The sequence below is a fragment of the Silurus aristotelis genome (genome assembly GCF_946808225.1).
Source record: "Silurus aristotelis genome assembly, chromosome: 21".
NCBI lineage: Eukaryota > Metazoa > Chordata > Actinopteri > Siluriformes > Siluridae > Silurus > Silurus aristotelis.
The window spans coordinates 9,912,659-9,936,328 of NC_139594.1; the positions used below are offsets into that span (position 1 = coordinate 9,912,659).

Genomic DNA, 23,670 nt, shown 5'->3' on the forward strand with positions numbered 1-23,670 from the left:
GAGATACTACATCAGGGACCGTGACGTCGCCCGATATGGCGCAGCCGGGGCCCCACCCTGGAGCCAGGCCCGGGGTTGGGGCTCGTATGCGAGCGCCTGGTGGCCGGGCCTTCCCCCACAGGGTCCGGCCGGGCTCAGCCCGAAGGAGCGACGTGGGGCCGCCTTCCAGTGGGCTCACCACCTGCAGGAGGGACCGTAAGGGGCCGGTGCTAAGAGGATCGGGCAGCAGTCGAAGGTGGAGGCCTCGACAACCCGATCCCTGGACACGGAAGCTAGCTCTAGGGACGTGGAATGTCACCTCGCTGGCGGGGAAGGAGCCTGAGATTGTGCGTGAGGTTGAGAGGTTCCGACTAGAGATAGTCGGGATCACCTCTACGCACGGCCTGGGCTCTGGAACCACACTCCTCGAGAGAGGATGGACTCTTTACAACTCTGGAGCTGCCCATGGTGAAAGGCGTCGGGCTGGTGTGGGTTTGCTTATAGCCCCCCAGCTCAGCCGCCATGTGTTGGAGTTTACCCCGGTGAACGAGAGGGTCGTTTCCCTGCGCCTACGGGTCGGGGATAGGTCTCTCACTGTCGTGTGTGCCTACGGGCCAAACGGCAGTATAGAGTACCCGGCCTTCTTGGGGTCTCTGGGAGGGGTGCTGGACAGTGCTCCGACTGGGGACTCCGTCGTTCTACTAGGAGACTTCAATGCACACGTGGGCAGCGACAGTGACACCTGGAGGGGCGTGATTGGGAGGAACGGCCCCCCTGATCTGAACCCGAGCGGTGTTCAGTTATTGGACTTCTGTGCTAGTTACAGTTTGTCCATAACGAACACCATGTTCAAGCATAAGGGTGTCCATCAGTACACGTGGCACCAGGACACCCTAGGCCGCAGGTCGATGATCGACTTTGTGGTCGTTTCATCTGACCTGCGGCCGTATGTCTTGGACACTCGGGTAAAGAGAGGGGCGGAGCTGTCAACTGATCACCACCTGGTGGTGAGTTGGATCCGATGGCGGGGGAGGAAGCTGGACAGACTCGGCAGACCCAAGCGTACTGTGAGGGTCTGCTGGGAACGTTTGGCCGAGCCTCCTGTCAGAGAGATCTTCAACTCCCACCTCCGGCAGAGCTTTGACCAGATCCCGAGGGAGGCCGGAGATATTGAGTCCGAGTGGACCATGTTCTCCACCTCCATTGTCGAAGCGGCCGCTCGGAGCTGTGGCAGTAAGGTCTCCGGTGCCTGTCGAGGCGGCAATCCCCGAACCCGGTGGTGGAAACCGGAAGTAAGGGATGCCGTCAAGCTGAAGAAGGAGTCCTACCTGGCCTGGTTGGCTTGTGGGACTCCTGAGGCAGCTGACGGGTACCGGCAGGCCAAGCGAACTGCAGCCCGGGTGGTTATCGAGGCAAAAACTCGGGCCTGGGAGGAGCTCGGTGAGGCCATGGAGAAGGACTATCGGCTGGCCTCGAAGAGATTCTGGCAAACCGTCCGGCGCCTCAGGAGGGGAAAGCAGTGCCCCACCAATGCTGTTTACAGTAGAGGTGGGGAGCTGTTGACTTCAACTGGGGATGTCGTTGGACGGTGGAAGGAATACTTCGAGGATCTCCTCAATCCCGCCGTCACGTCTTCCATTGAGGAAGCAGAGGCTGAGGGCTCAGAGGCGGACTCGTCCATCACCCAAGCTGAAGTCACCGAGGTAGTAAAGAAACTCCTCGGTGGCAGGGCACCGGGGGTGGATGAGATCCGCCCTGAGTACCTCAAGTCTCTGGATGTTGTGGGGCTGTCTTGGCTGACACGCCTCTGCAGCATCGCGTGGCGGTCGGGGACAGTGCCTCTGGAATGGCAGACCGGGGTGGTGGTCCCTCTTTTTAAGAAGGGGGACCGGAGGGTGTGTTCCAACTATAGGGGGATCACACTTCTCAGCCTACCTGGGAAAGTCTATGCCAGGGTACTGGAGAGGAGAATACGGCCGATAGTAGAACCTCGGATTCAGGAGGAACAATGTGGTTTTCGTCCAGGCCGTGGAACACTGGACCAGCTCTATACCCTCTACAGGGTGCTGGAGGGTTCATGGGAGTTTGCCCAACCAGTCCACATGTGCTTTGTGGATTTGGAAAAGGCATTCGACTGTGTCCCTCGCGGCGGCCTGTGGAGGGTGCTCCGGGAGTATGGGGTCGGGGGCCCTTTACTAAGGGCTGTCCGGTCCCTGTATGACCGAAGCAGGAGCTTGGTTCGCATTGCCGGCAGTAAGTCAGACTTGTTCCCGGTGCATGTTGGACTCCGGCAGGGCTGCCCTTTGTCACCGGTTCTGTTCATAATTTTTATGGACAGAATTTCTAGGCGCAGCCAGGGGTCGGAGGGTGTCCGGTTTGGTGACGACACGATTTCGTCTTTGCTCTTTGCAGATGATGTTGTCGTGTGGGCTTCATCAGACCAGGACCTTCAGCATGCACTGGGACGGTTTGCAGCCGAGTGTGAAGCGGCTGGGATGAGAATCAGCACCTCCAAATCCGAGGCCATGGTCCTCAGTCGGAAAAGGGTGGCTTGCCCACTTCAGGTTGGTGGGGAGTTCCTGCCGCAAGTGGAGGAGTTTAAGTATCTTGGGGTTTTGTTCACGAGTGAGGGAAGGGTGGAACGGGAGATTGACAGACGGATCGGTGCAGCTTCTGCAGTAATGCGGTCGATGTACCGGTCTGTCGTGGTGAAGAAGGAGCTGAGCCGCAAGGCGAAACTTTCGATTTACCGGTCAATCTACGTTCCTACTCTCACCTATGGTCATGAGCTCTGGGTCATGACCGAAAGGACAAGATCCCGGATACAGGCGGCCGAAATGTGCTTCCTCCGCAGGGTGGCTGGGCGATCCCTTAGAGATAGGGTGAGAAGCTTAGTCACTCGGGAGGAGCTCGGAGTAGATCCGCTGCTCCTCCACATCGAGAGGGGTCAGCTGAGGTGGCTCGGGCATCTGTTCCGGATGCCTCCTGGACGCCTTCCTGGGAAGGTGTTCCGGGCGCGTCCCACTGGGAGGAGACCCCGGGGAAGACCTAGGACACGCTGGAGAGACTATGTCTCCCGGCTGGCCTGGGAACGCCTTGGTGTCCCCCCGGAAGAGCTGGAAGAAGTGTCTAGGGAGAGGGAAGTCTGGGCATCTTTGCTTAGACTGCTGCCCCCGCGACCCGGCATCGGATAAGCGGGAGAAGATGGATGGATGGATGGATGGTTTAACAACAAAATCCTGAAGGAGAATGTCTGGCCATCTGTTCATGACCTCAAGCCGAAGCGAACTTGTGTTCTGATCCAAAACACACCAGCAAGTCCACCTCTGAATGGCTGAAGAAAAGCTAAATGAAGACTTTGGAGTGACCTAGTCAAAGTCCTGACCTGAATCGTAATGAGATGCTGTGGCATGACCTTTTAAAAGGCGGTTCCTGCTCAAAAACCCTCCAATGTGGCTGAATTACAACAATTCTGCATAGATGAGTGAACCAAAATTCCTCCACAGTGCTGTAACAGACTCATTGCAAGTTATTGCAAACGCTTGATTGCAGTTGTTGCTGCTAAGGGCGGCCCAACCAGTTATTAGGTTTAGGTGGCAAACACTTTTTCACACAGGGCCATGTAGTTTTGGATTTTGTTTTCCCTCAGTAATAAAAACCTTAATTTAAAAACCGCATGTTGTGTTCACTTGTGTTATCTTTTACTAATATTTAAATTAGTTTGATGATCTGAAACATTAAAGTAAGAAGAAAGAAACATTAAAGAAATCAGTAAGGGGCAAACACTTTTTCACAGTGTTAAATAAACCGTATTTTCAATTCTTCGAAGTAGACATCTTTTGCTATGCACACTCTTGGCATTCTTTCAGTTAACCTCATGAGGTAGTCACCTAGAATGGTTTACCAACAATCTTAAACAGTTCCCAGAGAAGTGCTTCATCATTTTCTTCATTACTCTCCTTCTTCAACAAATAGCTCTAAAATAACCTAGGGGTGTGTTGGGGTCATTGTCTTGTTGGAAAATAAATTATGGTCCCAACCAAGCACCTCCACACCATTAAACCTCCTCCTGCATACTTCACAGTAGGAACCAAACATTCAGGAATGGTCCATTCACCCTCTGTACATGTAACAAGATCTGATAAGGTTGTAGAACCAAAAATGTCAAATTTGGACTCTTCAGACCAAAGGAGAGTTTTTCACTGAGCCAATGTTTTTATCTTGTGTTTCTTGGCCCAAGCTAAAATGTCACTGCTTTGGACAATCTTAAATATACAACATATTCTACATAATTCCATATGTGTCGTTTCATATTTTGCATATCTCACAATGTTGAAAATAATAAAAAATAAAGAAAACTTTGGTGCCACCTAGTGTATGTAAAATAGTAAAACATCAACAAGGTGATTTTAAAGCTTTTTTTTGAAATGGGTAACTTTAGTGGCCTTCATGTTTTAAATGTCAGTGACGGATTTTCAACAACAAAAATACTTTATGGAGATAAATTCTTTATATTTAAAGAAACTAAATTTAGTGTTAATTAAATCTATAACCCTGTCTACGAATGTCCTTATTGTAAGACACATGCAGGAGAGATATCAGAGGCAATGTATTTCATGCTACCAATTGCTTACAACTAAACAATTTTTAAGTGAATAATCACTAATGTTGTCCTTTATCTCTAGCTGTCCACTGCAACCTGAGTCAGAATGGGATCGATCATCAAGGGTGTATGGCGGATGCGAGTTCACACGTGGAAGAGGAGTCTGTTGATCAGGGTCCAGGTCTGAATGATGACAGCTCAAGCTTTCAGCAGCACAGTCCTGGTTTCCAGCACTGTACTCCACCACAGCGCTCCGTCTCTGAATCCGAACTTTCCAAGGTAAACACCACAAACAGAACCACAACCATATTCTGGTAAAGTTTTGTCAAAATCTAGCTTTAATCTGTATCAGTTAATCTGGCTGAATTGTTTGTTTATTTGTAGGTCATGGTAACTTTTTTATTCGTCATTCCTAAAGGTTTTAGGTTAATATCGGACAATTTTATTTCCAAAATGTATTAAGTTTATTATATCTATAACTTTGTACAGCAAAAGTAGTTAGTAATGCATCATCGAGTCGATTGTGCTGTTTTATTTTGGTGTTCAGAACAAATGGGTTCTATCACTTTTTCATCTCCCTTTTAATGCTGAAGGAGCTGTTCTCGTTTCTAGAGTATTCTCTAAGGTATGCCTTAAAACAAATAACCCTTGGCCAAATACATTTGCCAAGGGTTATTCTTTGACACGATGATAAATCATCTACTTACAAGCCTTTGTGTTGTTCAGGAAAAATACAAAAATAGTGTTTGAACAACTTTACCTTCCATATATATTTCTGTACAGGACATACTTTAACTGCACTTCTTACTGAACATACTTTACCTGTAGTGAGAGACAAGGCCTGAGTTGTACGCATGCACAGGTGCATTATGAGCTTTCCCACACAATAGCAGAGTAGTAACACCTAACACTTTCTCCGTGGTGATTTCCAGACAGACTTCTTTCATTTCACCAAAGACTAAAATGAAATATTTACTATTCAGATGCATATTATTTATAAGTAAATTATATTCAACAACACTTTTTTTGTTGTAGTGTTTAGCATTTAGATAATGAAAAGTATTTGCATATCTTCTTTAGGTGTTTCTTATTTTTATATAAAGTATAGCACTTTAAAGGCTCTGGCATGGAGAAGCTGATGCTGGAGCTGTGATGATCACAAATGTTGAGCTCAGTAGCTCCTAGTTTTATAACCATAATGACTGTATAAGACTGTAGAAAGAACATTACTTATAATCTTATACTCCAGTAATCATGTTAGTTCTCACTCCCCAGTGTTCTGTATTGTTGCAAGATTTATGATCAAACTCTTGATGTCACCCAAATGAGGATGGGTTCCACTTTTGAGTCTGGTTCCTCTCAAGGTTTCTTCCTCAAAACATCTAAGGGAGTTTTTCCTTGCCACAGTCGCCACGGCTGCTCATCAGGGATAAATACACACTGTTTACCTTGATGTTGATTTCTGTAAAGCTGCTTTGAGACAATGTCTGTTGTGAAAAGCGCTATAGAAATAAACTTGACTTGACTTGACACTTTTATCCCTCTTGTCAGATTGTTAGTAAAAAAACACCTTGGTTCACTAACAGCTGAAACCAAATTCCTTGTGTGTGTCAACACACTTGGCCAATAAACCTGATACTGATTCTGGTTGTGGCAGTATCTGGAATAATAAAATACCACTAGTGGTATTTTATGGCTAAGGGTTTTGCTGGTGAAGTTTAGCGAAATCAGATTATATATTGTAACTGCAAAAAATGTTGAGGGGGAAAAAAAAATCTTCTAGAAAGGTAGAAATAGTTACATTGCCATCTAAAATGTTAATTCCATCTAGATGCAGTGTTCCTCATTCCCTCAGACACAGAGATGCTGAGGGAGCAGGTAGCAGGCAGTTAGTTCAGTGTCTGTGTTCAAGGGTAAATTAGTTACTGACTAATCTTATTTAAGAGCTCTAACAACTGTAAATGAGATTTTCCACAAATGGACTGGATAGTGGATTCATCCCTTTTCACTCTGTTCTAAATAAAATTAGCTCTGGCTGTTCTGTTTTAACTAAAATTAGCATTTTATTCCCACAACCCCAATAAGATATTTGAAGAGCACACATCTCTATCCACCCCTACATGCACTAAATGTACAGTTGGATACAAGGGGGGAAAACAATGGTGTTATTTTGCTGTAAGAGGCTGTTTTCTGGCAAGTATTTCTGACTGATCACTTTTAGACTATGTGAATCAATTTTATTCTGATGTGAGTGATCTGCCTGAGCCTGAGTACTTACTGAATGATATAAGTGTGCAGACGACATAATTCACAGGCTATGGCCTTCACAGTGACCAGATCTCAACCCAATAAAACCTACCAAGTATAGAACTTCTATACAAGTATAGAAGTTTTAACTTTCAACTATTTGAAAATTTTACTAGACCTCTGCATTACGTATTTCCACCCTGTATCATGTGGTCATCCTGCAATTAAGTTAAAGATACAGCAGTATATTTAATACATGCAACTATACTTCACCATTCATGGCAAATCAGTGCTCATGCGTACCTCAGGATATACCACTACATATAATAATGCATTAACATCTGGATTTCCCAATGCAGGAATATCTGGATAAAACAGTGAATTGACTTCTGGATATATGAATGTGTTAACCAGTATGTATACCAGTGCTTTTAGCTTCTAAATATTCCATTGGCTTAATCTCTGCATGTATCAATGTATTAACATCTGGATTACCAGTGCATCAATCTTTGTACATACCAATGCATTTATCTCTGCGCATATCAGCGCATTAACCTATTGATTTACCAGTGTTTAAACATCTGCATATAGAAATACAATTACTTCTGCATATACAAATGCATTAACATCCGCATACTACTAACATCAGAGATTGCAAAAGTGCACACATCCTTCACGCAAGTAGAAGTGCAGATACTTATGTTTTAAAAGACTCTGGTAAAAGTTAAAGTACTTACTACACTATTTTATTTAAAATGAAATAGTTTAAATAAGAGGTTTGGGCTCTGAAATGTACTTAAGTAAAAAGTGGCTATTGCTACTGCGTGTTTTAGTGTCACGCTGGTAACTGGACTTCACATCATATTAATATATTAATACAAAATCATTTAAAATGTTATCTAATGAATGTATTCAGGCTGAACAACCGCCATATAGAACACAAGCAGAGAAAAGATGATGATGATCAGGAATGTCTCTGTTCTCAGTCATGTTTACATCACTGACTCCCTCTGTCTCATCCACGTTAACCCCAAACTTCTTACTGCCTTCTGCCTTGTTTGTTGTTGGTTTCATAAACTAGCCTACTTCTGTGGTGCATGAGAGCCAGGAAATAATACACCAGTGGGTAGGTCGAAAAAGCCACGCAATGACAAGTAACGAGTCTGGTTCGAAAATGTATGTAGTAGAAAGTTCAGATGTTTGTGATAAAAATGTAATGAGTGAAAGTAAAAAGTTGTCCGAAAAATAAATAGTGATGTAAAGTACTGATACCAGAAAAATCTACTTGAGTACAGTAACAAAGTATTTGTACTTTATGACTTCCCATCTCTGATACCAGTGCATTACTTTCTGAATATACAAATGCATTAATCTCTGGAGAAAACAATGAGTTATTTTCTAAATATAACAGTGCATTAAATCTGGATAGTTCAATGCATTAACTCATCGATATACAGTACAAATGCATTAACTTTGAATATATAATGTATTGAAAATACTTTATTCCATTAAGCATAGTGTGCTGTTGCATTACTATTATTACTTTTAACTTTACTCCTTTTTGCATAAACATGCTAATTTTTGAATTATAATATATTTTGGAGGAAATCGAGACAATGACAGCTGGACATGAGAAAGCTTAGGAGAAAAGTGTCCTTCTCTAATACACCACACGATGGCACTCTGCTTTCATTTGAATGAACACCGTTATAAGGGATGGGTTTTTTGGTGATTCAGTGTGGGGGTTCTTCAAATGAGCACCATGCTCTTTTTTCTGAAAGTAAACCACTGACATAATAAAAAAGAAAATCAATGTTTCAGGTGGTTGCACCAGAAAAATAGATTCACTTGAAAATTGTAGAAGATATCAAAGTTTTTCGGTTTACTAAAAAAATGGGTATCCAGTTTAGAAATGAAGTATATTTTTTTTTTTATTGAAGTTTAGTATTAATTGTGATTCTGGTGCCACATCCCTTTTTTGTCCTCTTGATGTGTCTAAAACCTTGGTCTGTATTTGAAACCTTAAGGATGGTGCTGATTTATTCAGAGACTCTGATTTGGGTTTGTTGCTATAGGAACGTGGAAATACCTGTGTTGTGCAATTATGCCAAGGACTCTGTGTGTGTGTGCGCTCATAGTAATTGTCCCCGTATCCATCTCAGCTAATGTGCGAGTAACTTAAGTATTAATTTGTGTCTGAGCAAGAGCAATTTCCATTTGGTGTTTGTGTCCTGTCCCTACCCCACAGCTTTCTCACAATTACTGTAAATAGAAGGAAACATTTGTACGGCAAGATTCTGGTTTTGGTGCGACATAGCTACACACTGTACCCTTTTTTATACAGCACATTTCTCCTTTTCATTCCTCTCCCAAATCAGTGCACAGCATAACACTATAGCACACATTAGGAAAAGGCACGCACAGGTGTGCTGTGTTGACAGCTGTGTTATTTCTGAATTAGCATGCCTGTGAAAACAAGTTGGAGCTCTAGCGACATGCTCAGAAGAGTGCAATATTCACAGGATACCAGACGTTTATCAGTCTGCTGTAGATGACAGCCCTTCCCGTAAATTTATTCGAATTTTGGACATAGTGCTATAGCACTATGCAGCACCATATTTTAAGGGACCTAAATATTTCATTTTTTTAATCATGCTGCACTTGCTTAACAACGTGCAGTGCTTTGCCAAGCAAGTAGCAGAGTCGGAACCAGTCCAGATGGCACACCTTGCCAAACAGCACTCATAAATAGTACAAACAACATAATTTATAGAGTCGGAGGATCACTCAAGTATTGCTTCCACTTCCCATTAAGGAGGACGATGACTCAGAGCACTTGGGTTGTGATCAAGCAACATTCAGTCTATAAAATCTGGTGAAGTTAGACTATGAGCTCTGTGTGAGCGCTAAGGTAGTGTGTATAAACATCGTGTAATACAAGAAGGCGTGTTTTCCCTGCAAAAAATTACAGCAGGTAAAAAACCTCTTGAATAAAGTCCGATTTATCCGATTGCAAGATTAAAACAAACACATTTTCTGATAATTAAATTTTTTCCTTCAGTAAATTTTGAGATTTAAAGTATATTATATACTACTGGCAGATCATTTAGCTTCTTTCTTGAAATAAATGCCCACAAGAGACTATTTCAAGCTTCAAATTAACAAATACTGTTATCATCCTCCGCCATTTGTTCCTCTGGCAAGGTGCACAGTCTGCTTGAGCACCAAGTCCAGATCCCGCTGTGGGATCACTGTTGTGCCTGAGATGTCAGTTGCAGAGGATCCAGTCATGTGATTTCAGAATCACTGCAGGGATCCTCTTAACAGTTTTGGTATTTCGTGCTTTAGAAGCTTGATCACACTCTGCTGTGGTAAAAAAACAGCGATGTGTTCTAGGCAGCTGTGTTCGCACCAGCGTGCTTCCTGCTGCAGCTCATACAGCTCCTTCTTTCCCCCGTTTGCGTTTTTTTGAAATGCAACTCGGTGGGAATAATGCGGCTGGCACAGTCAAGCACCTAAAGGCAATCTGTTGTTCACTGTGTTTTATTGTAGTTTCAGCTAGAAAACGGCAATCATTTAATGGCTCCTGGGCCTGTGTGCCAAAGATCTGTCCAGGCACCAATGGCAGCTGGGGTCGCATGTTTGTACAAGGCTCCAGCAATGGCATTAACAAGGCTCTCGTCTTCTGCTTAAGCATCCACACATTCGCTCCACCCTGTTGCTATGACTGTGTTTACCTGAATTTGTACTGTATGTAGGACCGATGTACTGTACATATCGTATCTTTTATTTCCTCGAAGGGGCAGTAGGAACTTTGCCAGGTTCCACTGTGTGATATAATTTACAAATGATACCAATTTACAGCATGTCAGCTCTTATATATTGCTTTCTCAAACAGTACCACTGTTGTGGGTACATTCTACATTGATCACATGCCTCGAGTTTCTGAATGTGAAGTTGCAGCCAGCAACCCTGCCATTTTATCAAGTTGCGAATTCAATACATTCAATGTCATGTGCAGTAAAAATCTTTAATGAAATCAGTAAAGTCTGTAATAGACTAGCCACTAGCAAGAGCAGATGTATTACAAATAAGTTAGGCATGCGTTCAGGGTGTCAGTTTGTGATGTATTCAGTTCTGCTGCAGTTCTGTGCTCCTGCTTTTCTTTTTACCTCTATGACAAGCTACCAATACTGCCCCCAGTTTATCATCTGCACTAAGGCTATACCCACACACCAAATCCACAGTTTTAAGCTTTTGCTGTATGATCACCAAAATACTGTCTTGTGCTTAATGTTTGCACTAAACTTTTAATCTGTCTGTGTAAAAACAGATTGTATATACTGTATATTTAATGTGACCTTTTATCTCTTCTCTGTTGTCCAGTCAGGGACGGTGAAACTGTCCAAACCGGTGGCTTTGTGGACTCAGCAGGATGTGTGTAAGTGGCTGAAGAAGCATTGCCCAAACCAGCACCAAGTGTACAGTGACGCCTTCAAACAGCACGATATTACAGGTACACGCTCTTCCTGTCAGTCATCACATAATGCGCCTAGCCAAAGACACATTCGTGCACACACACACACACACACACACACACACACACACACACACACACACACACACACACACACTTCCTTAATTAGCTTGTGCATAATGACAGGTACAAATTTCTTTCCGATCTGCCACAACCACTTGGTTGAGACTTGATCACAGAATGTTTATCATCTCTGCAGTACTTCAGGTACTACAGGTAGTAGACGGTAATTTGGTAGTGATGAGCAAACTGATTATGCGCTTTTAAGGCAGCATACTTTAGCAAGCTACAGACCTGATGATATGATGAGTAAATGCTGTTTAATTGAACAGACTTGGAAAATGTAAACAATTTCCCCTACTACCTCGTATTTACTTCATTCCTTTTGCACGTTCCCATAATCAGATATCAAAGAAATTCATTGCCAAAGAAATCCGAGAATTCCTTTTTATATATTTTGGATGATGTAAACAGCACGCACTACTGAAACAATTGCATGTCTTTTCCTAAATCGTTCTAATGTTTCTCAGCAGATCACGAATTACACTTTGTGTTAAGGGTCTGGTCAATCCACACGCCAATTAGCAGTAATTTATGCGGAAAATATGCAAGCAACTGAGTTCGACTATCCCGCATTAATTAACAGAACATCGTTAACAAACGCCAGGCCTCACCAATTAGTGACACAATGCAATTTGCATCTCTTTCTCTCCGGTGATTGTAACATGTAGTGCCACTCTACACACTTCATTAGAATAAACAAAAGATGATGTCTCAGATGTACATAACAGTGTGGGGGGGGGGGGGGAACTTGCTTTGATCAAGAACACAAATACAACTGGCACACTCAGAAAGTCGCTGGTGTCAAATTTGGGTCGCTGTTTGAATTCTTAATGACTTTCTCTTAATAACACTCACAGACTTAAAGCAGAAATTACAAACTTTTATTTTTTTGCAAAAAGGAACCGCTTTAAATGTCTAAAATATTAGACTGACCCCAGAATATTCGGTTACATTTGCACCAAAAGGCTTTTTATTTTATTTTTAAATGTCTAACGTTGGAACACACAAGGTCAAATTTTACATTATTATATACATAGGTCTTGATTTCTAGGTTTTGATTTGGGGTTTCGGATTAAACCTATTTTGATTTAAGTGACCAGTCAAACAGACTAACAAACTAACAACAAAAAATGTTTTTGGCTACATTAATTAGGGGTCGCCACAGCCGATCATCCGTCTCCATACTTCTTCGTCCTCTACATCTGCCTCTTTCAAACCAACTACCTGCATGTCTTCCTTCACCACCTCCTCCTTGGTCTTCCTCTTTTCCTCCTTATTGGTGGCTCTATCCTCAGCATTCTCCTACCAATATTCCCATGTCCCTCTTCTGCGCATGTCCAAAATTATCTCAATCTCACCTCCATCACCTTGTCTTCAAAAATGTTCTACATGCGCTGTCCCTCTAATAAACTCATTTCTAATCCTGTCCATCGTCGTCACTCCCAATGAAAACCTCAACATCTTCAGCTCTGCTACCTCCAGCTCCACCTCCTGTCTTTTACTCAATGCCACTGTCTCTAATCCATACAACATCGCAGGTCTCACCACAGTCCTATAAACTTTCCCTTTCACTCTTGCAGATACTCTTCTATCACAAATCACTCCTGCCACTCTTCTCCACCCACTCCACCCTGCCTGCACACTTTTTTTCACTTCTCTAACACACTCTCCATTACTTTGCACTGTTGACCCCAGGTACCTGAACTCCTCCACCTTCTCCACCTATTCTTCCTGCAACCGCACCGCTCCACTGCCCTCCCTCTCATTCACACACATGTACTCTGTCTTACTCCTACTGATTTTCATTCCCCTTTTCTCCAGTGCATATCTCCACCTCTCCAGGCTCTTCTCCACCTGCTCTCTACTCTCACCACAAATCACAATATCATCTGCAAACATCATAGTCCACGAAGACTCCTGTCTGACCTCATCCTTCAATCTGTCCTTCTCCACTGCAAACAGGAAAGGGCTCAGATTATTATTATTATTATTAAATAATAATATGTTTGTAATAGGTGTTAAAAATAAAAAAAAAAATCATGGACCCCCAGCCATGTTTCATGTAACCATGATATCAATCTCACCCAGTATATTTCCCTTATTATAACTTCAAGATCAATACAACATCTATATTTTAGTCATATGTCCATTTTAAAGCATACTGAGCATGATGTACTGAATATGTTGCCCCTGGTTTCAGGTTTAATAAGGCCTCATTCTGCATTATGTAAACTTGTTTAACATTAAATTTTTGATATATTCCCCTGTTCGAAACTAACAACTTATTTTGACTTTATTACTCTATTGTTTCCAGTACCTGTAGAAACGTTTACTTCCATGCATTTTAAAGTAAAATGTTGTTTTACTTCATTACATTTCAGAAAAAAAAAAAAATTGTTTGTAAATTTGTCACAAGCTCACAAGTGTTACCCAGAGATCTGTTGAGAGTTTGCGTCGAATTAGGGCTCTTTCACCGAATCTGTAACAAAGAAAGCTCACTTTTTAAAAGATCAGTACTGTTTACTTTTTATATATATATAAAGCAAGAACCTTTGTACTTTTGTTAGAAAAGTAAAGTAGTACTACTTTTACTCATGTAATATATAAGAAGAGCATTTGTGTTTTATTACAAATACTGGAATACTGGTACATTTACAGGAATGATGTGCTTCATCCTTCTCTGCTTTATTCACATTACACCCATTGCTTTCACGATCCACTATGACCTTGACATATGACCTTGATTAAATGAATTAATTGTGAGTTCCTCCAGAATCTTTTTTATAACTGAGTTCTTGTTACTTGCTATTTATATCAATAAGGTTATGTTTCCCAAATTTCATCTTCTCTCTAATCCTGAGCTTTTTTTTTTATTGACCATTTCCACCATTTTACTGTGATGTTTTATTAATACGGACCCACATACAGCTCAATTGATGAGCTATATTCATTTCACCTCAAGTGCAAGACTCGCCTGGAGTGCATTTTGAGTCTCTTTGTGTCACGTGTCACGCAGCACTTTGTCATGTCTTTACAATTGGCTTTCACTGTTTCAGAAGATTCCCATTTACTAAAGATGAAATCTTACAATTTTAATTTCTAAGATATATTGCGTGCATTACACGTGTTTCTCAGAGTACAGACATAACCATCCAGCTCTCTGTTTCTCACTGGATCTGCTCTCTCTTTAGATTCCTTGACTTTAATTTGAACACTGAACTGTTATTAAAATTCCATTAATGCATATTAAGGCATAATTAGATATTAGTCCCTAATCTGCAGTAATTACAAAGACAGATCAGGCGAGTCGTTTTGGTAAATGAGTTAAGCACATATTTCTGATAGCGTAGGAGTACAGAATGTGCACTCTTCCTATTAATGTGCTGATTTACTGATTGAAGCAGGACACTCTTTTCACTTCATTTGTTGCTACCCATGGCTTTAGAAAAAGCCAAGGACTAAAACAATATCACAACAGTTGTTTATAAGGCATGAGGGACGTTGTGGGCTATAAAACGGCATTAAAATTAGGCACTCAATCACGTAAATGCTTTAATAATATAGTGACGAGAAACACCCACTGTAATGCTACATTCACAACCAGCAGTTAATTTTTGTTAAAAACAGATGGGTGTTAAATTTGGTTCATTTCCCCAGTCTGGTATAAAATCGCTAAAGAACATTTTGTAACCTGCTGTTCCATTCTCCACTGCATTGAATTTATCTGAGGTACATAATATACTGATACATGATCCGTTCAAGGCCGCATTCTACATATTGCCCAGACAACAATGACATCATTTCTGACACAATTTGTGTACTGACATTATTTAGCAGTGCACAGTTAGGAATGTAGTCTAAACCAGATGCTGTAATTATCTGCTGTTGTTTTCATATAGTGACTTTTGTTATGAGTATGAAAAAAAAAAAAAACCTGATTGCTCGCCAATAGCCTAGCCAGAAATATTAATTTAAAGTTTGTCTATAGAAAATTGTGCCATTTAAATTCTGACTCATTCCAGTGATTCACTTGGCTTAGTTCACCAATAAGAGCTGACTCTTTGTTTCTCAAACAGCTTCTTGACATTTTTGTATTGTGCCTGCTTTATATTTAACGTTATTGAAATCCTAAATTGATGGGCACAGTGGTTAAGTGCCTTGTGCCCAGAGTTTCCTGAGATCGTGAGTCTCTAGGCTTCCCTACGACCCTTAAAGTAATATAGGAAATGGTTGTCCATATACCCAGTGTTCATTTAAGAGAGTTAGCTAAATGCGTTGAAGTGTGCTTATCTCTACAAAGGCCAAAGTACACTGGATGGTCAATTTTGTGGAAACTTCACTCTAAGATTTGTATTTGCTTGAACATGTTTCACAGTTCGTCCTCTTTGCTGGTATAATAACCTCCACTCTTCTGGGAAGATGTTCTGGATTATATATACATGAAAAATCACAATAAGCAGCAATGCTCTTCTTAACAACAGTGATACAACAAGCAAGTTTATCTTTACCGGATGCATTCAATGTACTTTCATACATTCAGTCAAAAATGTTGAAAATGACTGCTACTAGTGGAAAGCACAAATTGTGCTTAAAGCAGCAGAGCCCAGAAAAGCACTAGAGTTTTGCAATTAGGTCTAAATGGAAAAATTGACTGCATTCGTCTTTGGGGTTGCCTTGCAGCAGGGCTTGAAAATGACATTATATTTTTGTAATATGGGTCTGTTTCTTACCAAAATAAGCGGTAAATAGAAAAATAGTTTAAGCCATCTAGTGAGCATATTTGTCGTTTAAGAGCGAAAGTGTTTTCCTCTTTGGCCCATCAATAAATCTTGGAAAGGAGTCATTCTTTAATCCTGTATTTCAGGGGTTTGTCGTCTAGAGAATCTAGTCTGAATTGAAAAATCTGAGCATTTAAAGAAAAAAAAAAAAGCTACCGATCTACGTTAAGCTGATAGCAGATTAACGAGAAAGGGACAAGATTCAACAAGACTTTTTGTGGATTTTTTTTCCCCGATGGATTGGTTTGTACAGTCAGAAAATGAAAAAATTTGCATAACTGTAGGGAAACAGCTTGGGAATATCATGCTTTTAACAAAAAACAAATGTATAGTAGATTTAAAATGTACCTTGTTCATGTAAACTAGTTTTTTGTTTTTTTTTACTATATTGAAACATTACTAAAAATCTGATTGTTGACCTTAGGGAGGATTTACTCCCACACTATTATAAATGTTGTGTTTTGGAAAAAAAAACTCATACACTATATGACCATTGTTTTCATATGAGCTTGTTGAACATGAAGTATGAATATGAAAATGGGGATCTGTGCTCATTAAGCCCCAGGAGCTTTAGTAAGGGCAGGTACTGATGTTGGGTAAGGGGGCCTAGAGTGCAGTTGCTGATCGAATGGGGTAGAGGTCTGTGCTCTGTGCAGGACACTCAAATACTTCACTCCAAATTTCTCTAAACGTGTCTTCATGGAGTTTGTTTACATGGACATTGTCATGCTGGACGAGGTTTCTGTTCCAGTGAAGATAAATTGTAATGCTGCAGTACATAAAAAAAAAATAATCTTATAAAATAGTGAGCTCAAATTTGTGTGAACTGTTTGGAGAAAAACCACATAGAGGTATGATGGTCTTGTGTCAGGTGTCTCCAAACCTTTGTCCATATAGTATAGGATGACTTATTTTTTAATCAAAGCTTTGTTAATTGTATTAAATATTGATTTGTTGAGTTAATTTATTTGTTTAATAAGATCAGACTTTAGAAAATTACATGTAAGTATTGAAGTAAGCCAGATTCATTGTGATATTTTCAATATACAATAACATTTTTTATATTTACACATTTTGTAAATGTCATGTTGGTTTGTCTATTCCTTGCTTTAAGAGTTATTGCCTTCAGGCTACAGTTTTACAGCATGCCTTATGAGGATTAGATGTGTCAAATCTACTTTTAATTATATTGTCAATGCCCTGGTGAACATGGAGTAGAAGGTTTGAGTTGTTTTGAGCTGTTGTATTGTCTGTGTGTAATTGCACTTAAGACTACTTAAGACATCCTGTAGCAATCTGGGCATCATGTTGCCAAATGTCACTCTCAGGGAGTTTAAACCAGCATCGGCATGACATTTTGTATGCCTAGCATCGTTCGGAGGTGCTGCTAGTGCCCCATTACAGCAATTGATTTTTTTTTATGATCAGTCATATGGAACTTAGACCTCAAATTGCTTCCATAGATTTGCTCTTGGTTGGGACTCTGTGCTATGCCTCTTGGGTTGTCAGCATGGCAGCTTCTGTTTAGGCATTTCCTGTTTAGGGAATTCTAGTTCTTTCACACTACTTGACAAATTGCAGGTAGCACTAAAATAAAGAAAAAAAAACTAGAACAGAGCTGCATTAACAGCGGTTAAAAAAGGTCAGTGCATTTCTTTAGTAGATTTTATACGAGCTTTATTTCGCAGAGGGTTTTCCCAAGTTGAGTGCAGCATAACACATTTACAAGTGGTCTGTTATGTGCTACTGTGAGTTTATAGCATCGACTAATAAGACTTGCATAAGACTATATTAATACTTACATTGCATTTCAGTGTTATAGCACAAGTTCCTGCAAAATGGCCAGGCAAGCTTGGCCCGTCAACTTTAGGGCTGTTGTTTGACAACCTGGAACGTAATCATATGTCATAACCCTCCTCTCCAAATATTTTACCCTGAAGCCCAGCAGATTTAATGTACACACGTGTGGAGTTGGCTTAGGACGGGGGTTGCGGAAAAAGAAGGGAAATAGTTGAAAGCAAAAACGGAAAGCCAGCCAGCTCTTCTGCTGTCAAGCTAAATGAAACCAGCTGGGATTCTTCTCGTTAACAGGCTGTACTCACATGTCCTCACTGGAAAGCAAATGAGTCTGGAGTATTTTGCCCCAGAAGGGCTCGCGCTCCCCTTGCCAAAAAAAAAAAATGGGGGGGGGATTTTATTTTATTTTTTACAAAGGGTGTGTTTTAATAGCTGGGCTTATTTATGAGCCTTGATGATAGTTTTATAAAGAACCAGCAAAACTAAGACACTCGCAAGCTGTCATCCCACACTCATTCTTGGCTTGAGAGTGAAAGAGAACCTGATGGCTCGTCTTTCTTTCTCGTTTTATTTGTGCACATAGAAAGTTTTTCATTACTGACTTGAGGTGGTTTAAGGGTCTCCCGTTTTATTCTTTTTTTTTTTTTTTTTTTTTGGAATGACAGCTTGGATCTGATTATATCCACTAAAAGCATTTGTTCTTTTGCAGCATTTAAGGTGCTAGACCTAAAAGATTTAGCAAGCTTCAACTAGAACATCTATTCCAAATTGCACAAATAGGTCCTATCATGTGTGTATGTAGAGAACTACACAAACACAATCTATGCACTTAATGTTTATAAATTCAGTCAACTGACCATTTAATTCCATACCTATGTAAAATACAGTACATTATTTCTATTTTCAGTCAAATCATCATGTTGTACTCATTGCAAATATGAAGTAGCTTCTTCTTAGAGCATTAGTGAGGTTAGGCACTGATGTTGGGTGAGGAGGTCTTGGCTGCAGTCATCGTTTCAGGTCATCCAAAATAGTTCAGTGGTGATGAGGTCAGGTGAAATGTCAATGTCTTCATGGAACTCACTTTGTGCACAAGGGCATTGGCAACAGGTTTTAGTTTTAGAGAGGGGAAAATGATAATACAGTTACAAACACATCCTATACAATTGTGTGGCTCCAAATTTGTGTGTTTAAAGAAGAATCACATACGCGTTTGATGACCAGGTGTTCACAAAATTTGGCCATATAGTGTATAATGACCATATAATATATGATGTCTTATTAATATAAACAAACTTGACACATTGACAAGTAAAGATTAATTTAAACATTTTCAAACACTTGTTTGTATTTACACATTTTATGTAAGCAAATGACATGTTGGTTCATCCATTCCATACTACAATAACTACAGCAGCTATTGGAATAAACGTAGTACTTATTTATGCAGGTTCTTATTAAACTTCAATATTACTAATAAATTATTGAAAGATTTTATACAGTTTCTATTGGTGAAGGCCTTCGTGTGATTTATGAACAGTGACGATAGTGAAAATTAATGATCGCAGCCTTTTATTTCTAATATAATATAACGTTCTAGCTCAAGTAAAAGAAATGCGGACTTGCAGTGCAGCTCTGGTGATTTTGATTTAGGTATATAATTGTAATGGCTGTTTTGTTATTTTAAGTTGAAACATTTAACATTTGCATTGAAGCATCTTTGTTCTTCTTGGAATCAGGTAGGAAGAATAATATATAACTGACGTGATCTTAATAAGTGCACAATGTGACAAGGAAGGCACTGCTGTTTGTGTTTTTGGTGACAAATTCAACTGCTAGAGCTTATGTGTTATCAGGCTAATCTAGGAACAAATCTACAATCTTGGAAATTCAGGACTTTAATCTTTATTCTTGTGTATGTTTAGTATGTATATTTTACCGTTAAAATAGATAAAGGTACACAATTGGAACTAGTACTTTTAAAGCATTGTTATAAAAGCCAATTAAAGATGCACTACATGCACCTTACTAGGTAAATGATACAGTGGGTACGGAAAGTATTCAGACCCCCTTAAATTTTTCACTCTTTGTTATATTGCAGCCATTTGCTAAAATCATTTAGGTTCATTCTTCTTCCTCATGAATGTACACACAGCACCCCATACTGACAGAAAAACACAGAATTGTTGACATTGTTGCAGATTTATTAAAAAAGAAAAACTAAAATATCACATGGTCCTAAGTATTCAGACCCTTTGCTGTGACACTCATATATTTAACTCAGGTGCTTTCCATTTCTTCTGATCATCCTTGAGATGGTTTTACACCTTCATTTGAGTCCAGCTGTGTTTGATTATACTGATTGGACTTGATTAGGAAAGCCACACACCTGTCTATATAAGACCTTCCAGATCACAATGCATGTCAGAGCAAATGAGAATCATGAGGTCAAAGGAACTGCCTGAAGAGCTCAGAGACAGAATTGTGGCAAGGCACAGATCTGGCCAAGGTTACAAAAGATTTCTGCTGCACTTAAGGTTCCTAAGAGCACAGTGGCCTCCATAATCCTCAAATGAAAGACGTTTGGGACGACCAGAACCCTTCCTAGAGCTGGCCATTCGGCCAAACTGAGCTATCGGGGGAGAAGAGCCTTGGTGAGAGAGGTAAAGAAGAACCCAAAGATCACTGTGGCTAAGCTCCAGAGATGCAGTCAGGAGATGGGAGAAAGTTGTAGAAAGTCAACCATCACTGCAGCCCTTCACCAGTCGGGGCTTTATGGCAGAGTGGCCTGACGGAAGCCTCTCCTCAGTGTAAGACACATGAAAGCCTGCATGGAGTTTGCTAAAAAACACCTGAAGGACTCCAAGATGGTGAGAAATAAGATTCTCTGGTCTGATGAGACCAAAATAAAACTTTTTGGCCTTAATTTTAAGCGGTATGTGTGGAGAAAACCAGGCACTGCTCATCACCTGTCAAATACAGTCCCAACAGTGAAGCATGGTGGTGGCAGCATCATGCTGTGGGGGTGTTTTTCAGCTGCAGGGACAGGACGACTGGTTGCAATCGAGGGAAAGATGAATGCGGCCAAGTACAGGGATATCCTGGACAAAAACCTTCTCCAGAGTGCTCTGGACCTCAGACTGGGCCGAAGGTTTACCTTCCAACAAGACAATGACCCTAAGCACACAGCTAAAATAATGAAGGAGTGGCTCCACAACAACTCCGTGACTGTTCTTGAATGGCCCAGCCAGAGCTCTGACTTAAACCCAATTGAGCATCTCTGGAGGGACCTAAAAATGGCTGTCCACCAACGTTTACCATCCAACCTGACAGAACTGGAGAGGACCTGCAAGGAGGAATGGCAGAGGATCCCCAAATCCAGGTGTGAAAGACTTGTTGCATCTTTCCCAAAAAGACTCCTGGCTGTATTAGATCAAAAGGGGGCTTCTACTAAATACTGAGCAAAGGGTCTGAATACTTAGGACCATGTGATATTTCAGTTTTTCTTTTTTAATAAATCTGCAACAATGTCAACAATTCTGTGTTTTTCTGTCAGTATGGGGTGCTATGTGTACATTCATGAGGAAGAAGAATGAACCTAAATGATTTTAGCAAATGGCTGCAATATAACAAAGAGTAAAAAATTTAAGGGGGTCTGAATACTTTCCGTACCCACTGTACATACTGAGGTTATCTTGTTATTGAACATATATGCAGTTTTCTTTTTTATTATCATTCTTTGGTATATAAATTATCAAATTTAGGAGATTTAGGAGGATTTAGAAGATTGTAGCAGACATGCATAGCTAATTAGGGATGTGTAATTTTGTGTATGTGTGACCTTTTTTCTTTTTACTAATGAACATGAGAATGATCTAATCTGTGTGAATAAAATTATATAAACAAGAATGAATAGAAAATACATATAACATTTATTTTAATGAAAAGATGAAATTACATTGGAACCCGGTTATCTCGCCCTCGGTTACCTCGACAACAGAGAGTGCCGGTGGGAAGACACGTACCGGGATACACATGAGCGATAACGACCGCCGTGAACCAACATATACCAACAATAATGTACGGTAAAAGTGTGGAAGTTTAAATAGGAGCTGGTGATGATGCTTAACGAGCACCAGATGTGCGCGATTGAAGCCGGGAGCTTCAGAGAAAGCGGCCGAGAAAGCACCTGCCACGCTGAAGGGGGCCGAAGGGGGCGTGGCAGGTGGATTCCTGACAGATAAACATGTACTGTCAGGGCCGCTGGAAGTAATTTTGAACAGCACCCACAGCACCCCCAGCACCCCCACTTCCTGCGGCCATGTGTACTGTTACTGTTACTGTTTGTTTGATGAAGGCATGCTATAAAAATACATGCAGTACTACTGCATGTATTTTTATAGCATGCCTTCATCAAACAAATCGCAGCAACGCTGTTGTGTAAAAAAAACCCTTCAAAAACACGTGCATGCACATTCTCATTTATTAACGCACATCATGTACATAATGAAATTTCAAGCACGTTAATATATTGCCGCCATTTTGATTTTCGTTTATCTCGATCATCGGTTACCTCGATGCTTTTTGGCGACCCCCTAGGACATCGACATAACCGGGTTCCACTGTAGATTGATCACAGCTTATCAACAAAACCTTACCATTTAGAAACAAATCAGGGAAGGGGTATGCTAAACAGGAAACATAGGTTTAAATGTTTGATTCGATTTAATTTAAATTAAAAGTAAATGTTTTTTTTTTGTGCTATGTTCAAGACCAAGTTTTATGTTATATATGCTCTGAAATAAATATATCAAACTGCTTTTTTCTTGTTTTGCAACTTTAATATATATTCTTTTACCACGAAAGGGTAGTGTAGGTAAGGTATATTTAATTGAAGGAAGGGTAGTGTAGGTAAAGTATATTTAATTAAAGAAAGTGTAGGTAAGGTATATTTATTTGAAGGTATGATTCATGTAATCGTTACTAGGCTTTTAGATTTTATCTTTAAATGTCTGATTGTGTATGTTTAAATATTTTGAAGAGGGAAGATGTATACATATAGTGAGGAAAATAAGTATTTGAACACCCTGCTATTTTGCAAGTTCTCCCACTTAGAAATCATGGAGGGGTCTGAAATTGTCATCGTAGGTGCATGTCCACTATGAGAGACATAATCTAAAAAAAAAAATCCAGAAATCACAATATATGATTTTTAAACTGTTTATTTGTATGATACAGCTGCAAATAAGTATTTGAACACCTGTCTATCAGCTAGAATTCTGACCCTCAAAGACCTGTTAGTCTGCCTTTTAAATGTCCACCTCCACTACATTTATTATCCTAAATTAGATGCACCTGTTTGAGGTTGTTAGCTGCATAAAGACACCTGTCCACCCCATACAATCAGTAAGAATCCAACTGCTAACATGGCCAAGACCAAAGAGCTGTCCAAAGACACTAGAGACAAAATTGTACACCTCCACAAGGCTGGAAAGGGCTACGGGGAAATTGCCAAGCAGCTTGGTGAAAAAAGGTCCACTGTTGGAGCAATCATTAAAAAATGGAAGAAGCTAAACATGACTGTCAATCTCCCTCGGACTGGGGCTCCATGCAAGATCTCACCTCGTGGGGTCTCAATGATCCTAAGGAAAGTGAGAAATCAGCCC

The 23,670-nt window shown here is 40.6% G+C and overlaps 1 protein-coding gene across 10 annotated transcripts in view; it reads left to right on the forward strand.

Moving 5' to 3' along the window:
- Positions 1-23,670, forward strand: part of samd12 (sterile alpha motif domain containing 12) — a 100,695-nt gene that overhangs the window by 22,357 nt on the left and 54,668 nt on the right. For all 10 annotated transcript variants that reach the window (XR_014530652.1, XR_014530653.1, XM_083524107.1 and 7 more), the window contains exons 2-3: positions 4,665-4,861; positions 11,216-11,345. Coding sequence is in view for 8 of the 10 variants with exons in the window: in XM_083524107.1 (XP_083380233.1) it covers positions 4,665-4,861; positions 11,216-11,345 (327 nt within the window). In the remaining 2 variants the exon portion in view is untranslated. The remainder of the gene's footprint in view (positions 1-4,664; positions 4,862-11,215; positions 11,346-23,670) is intronic.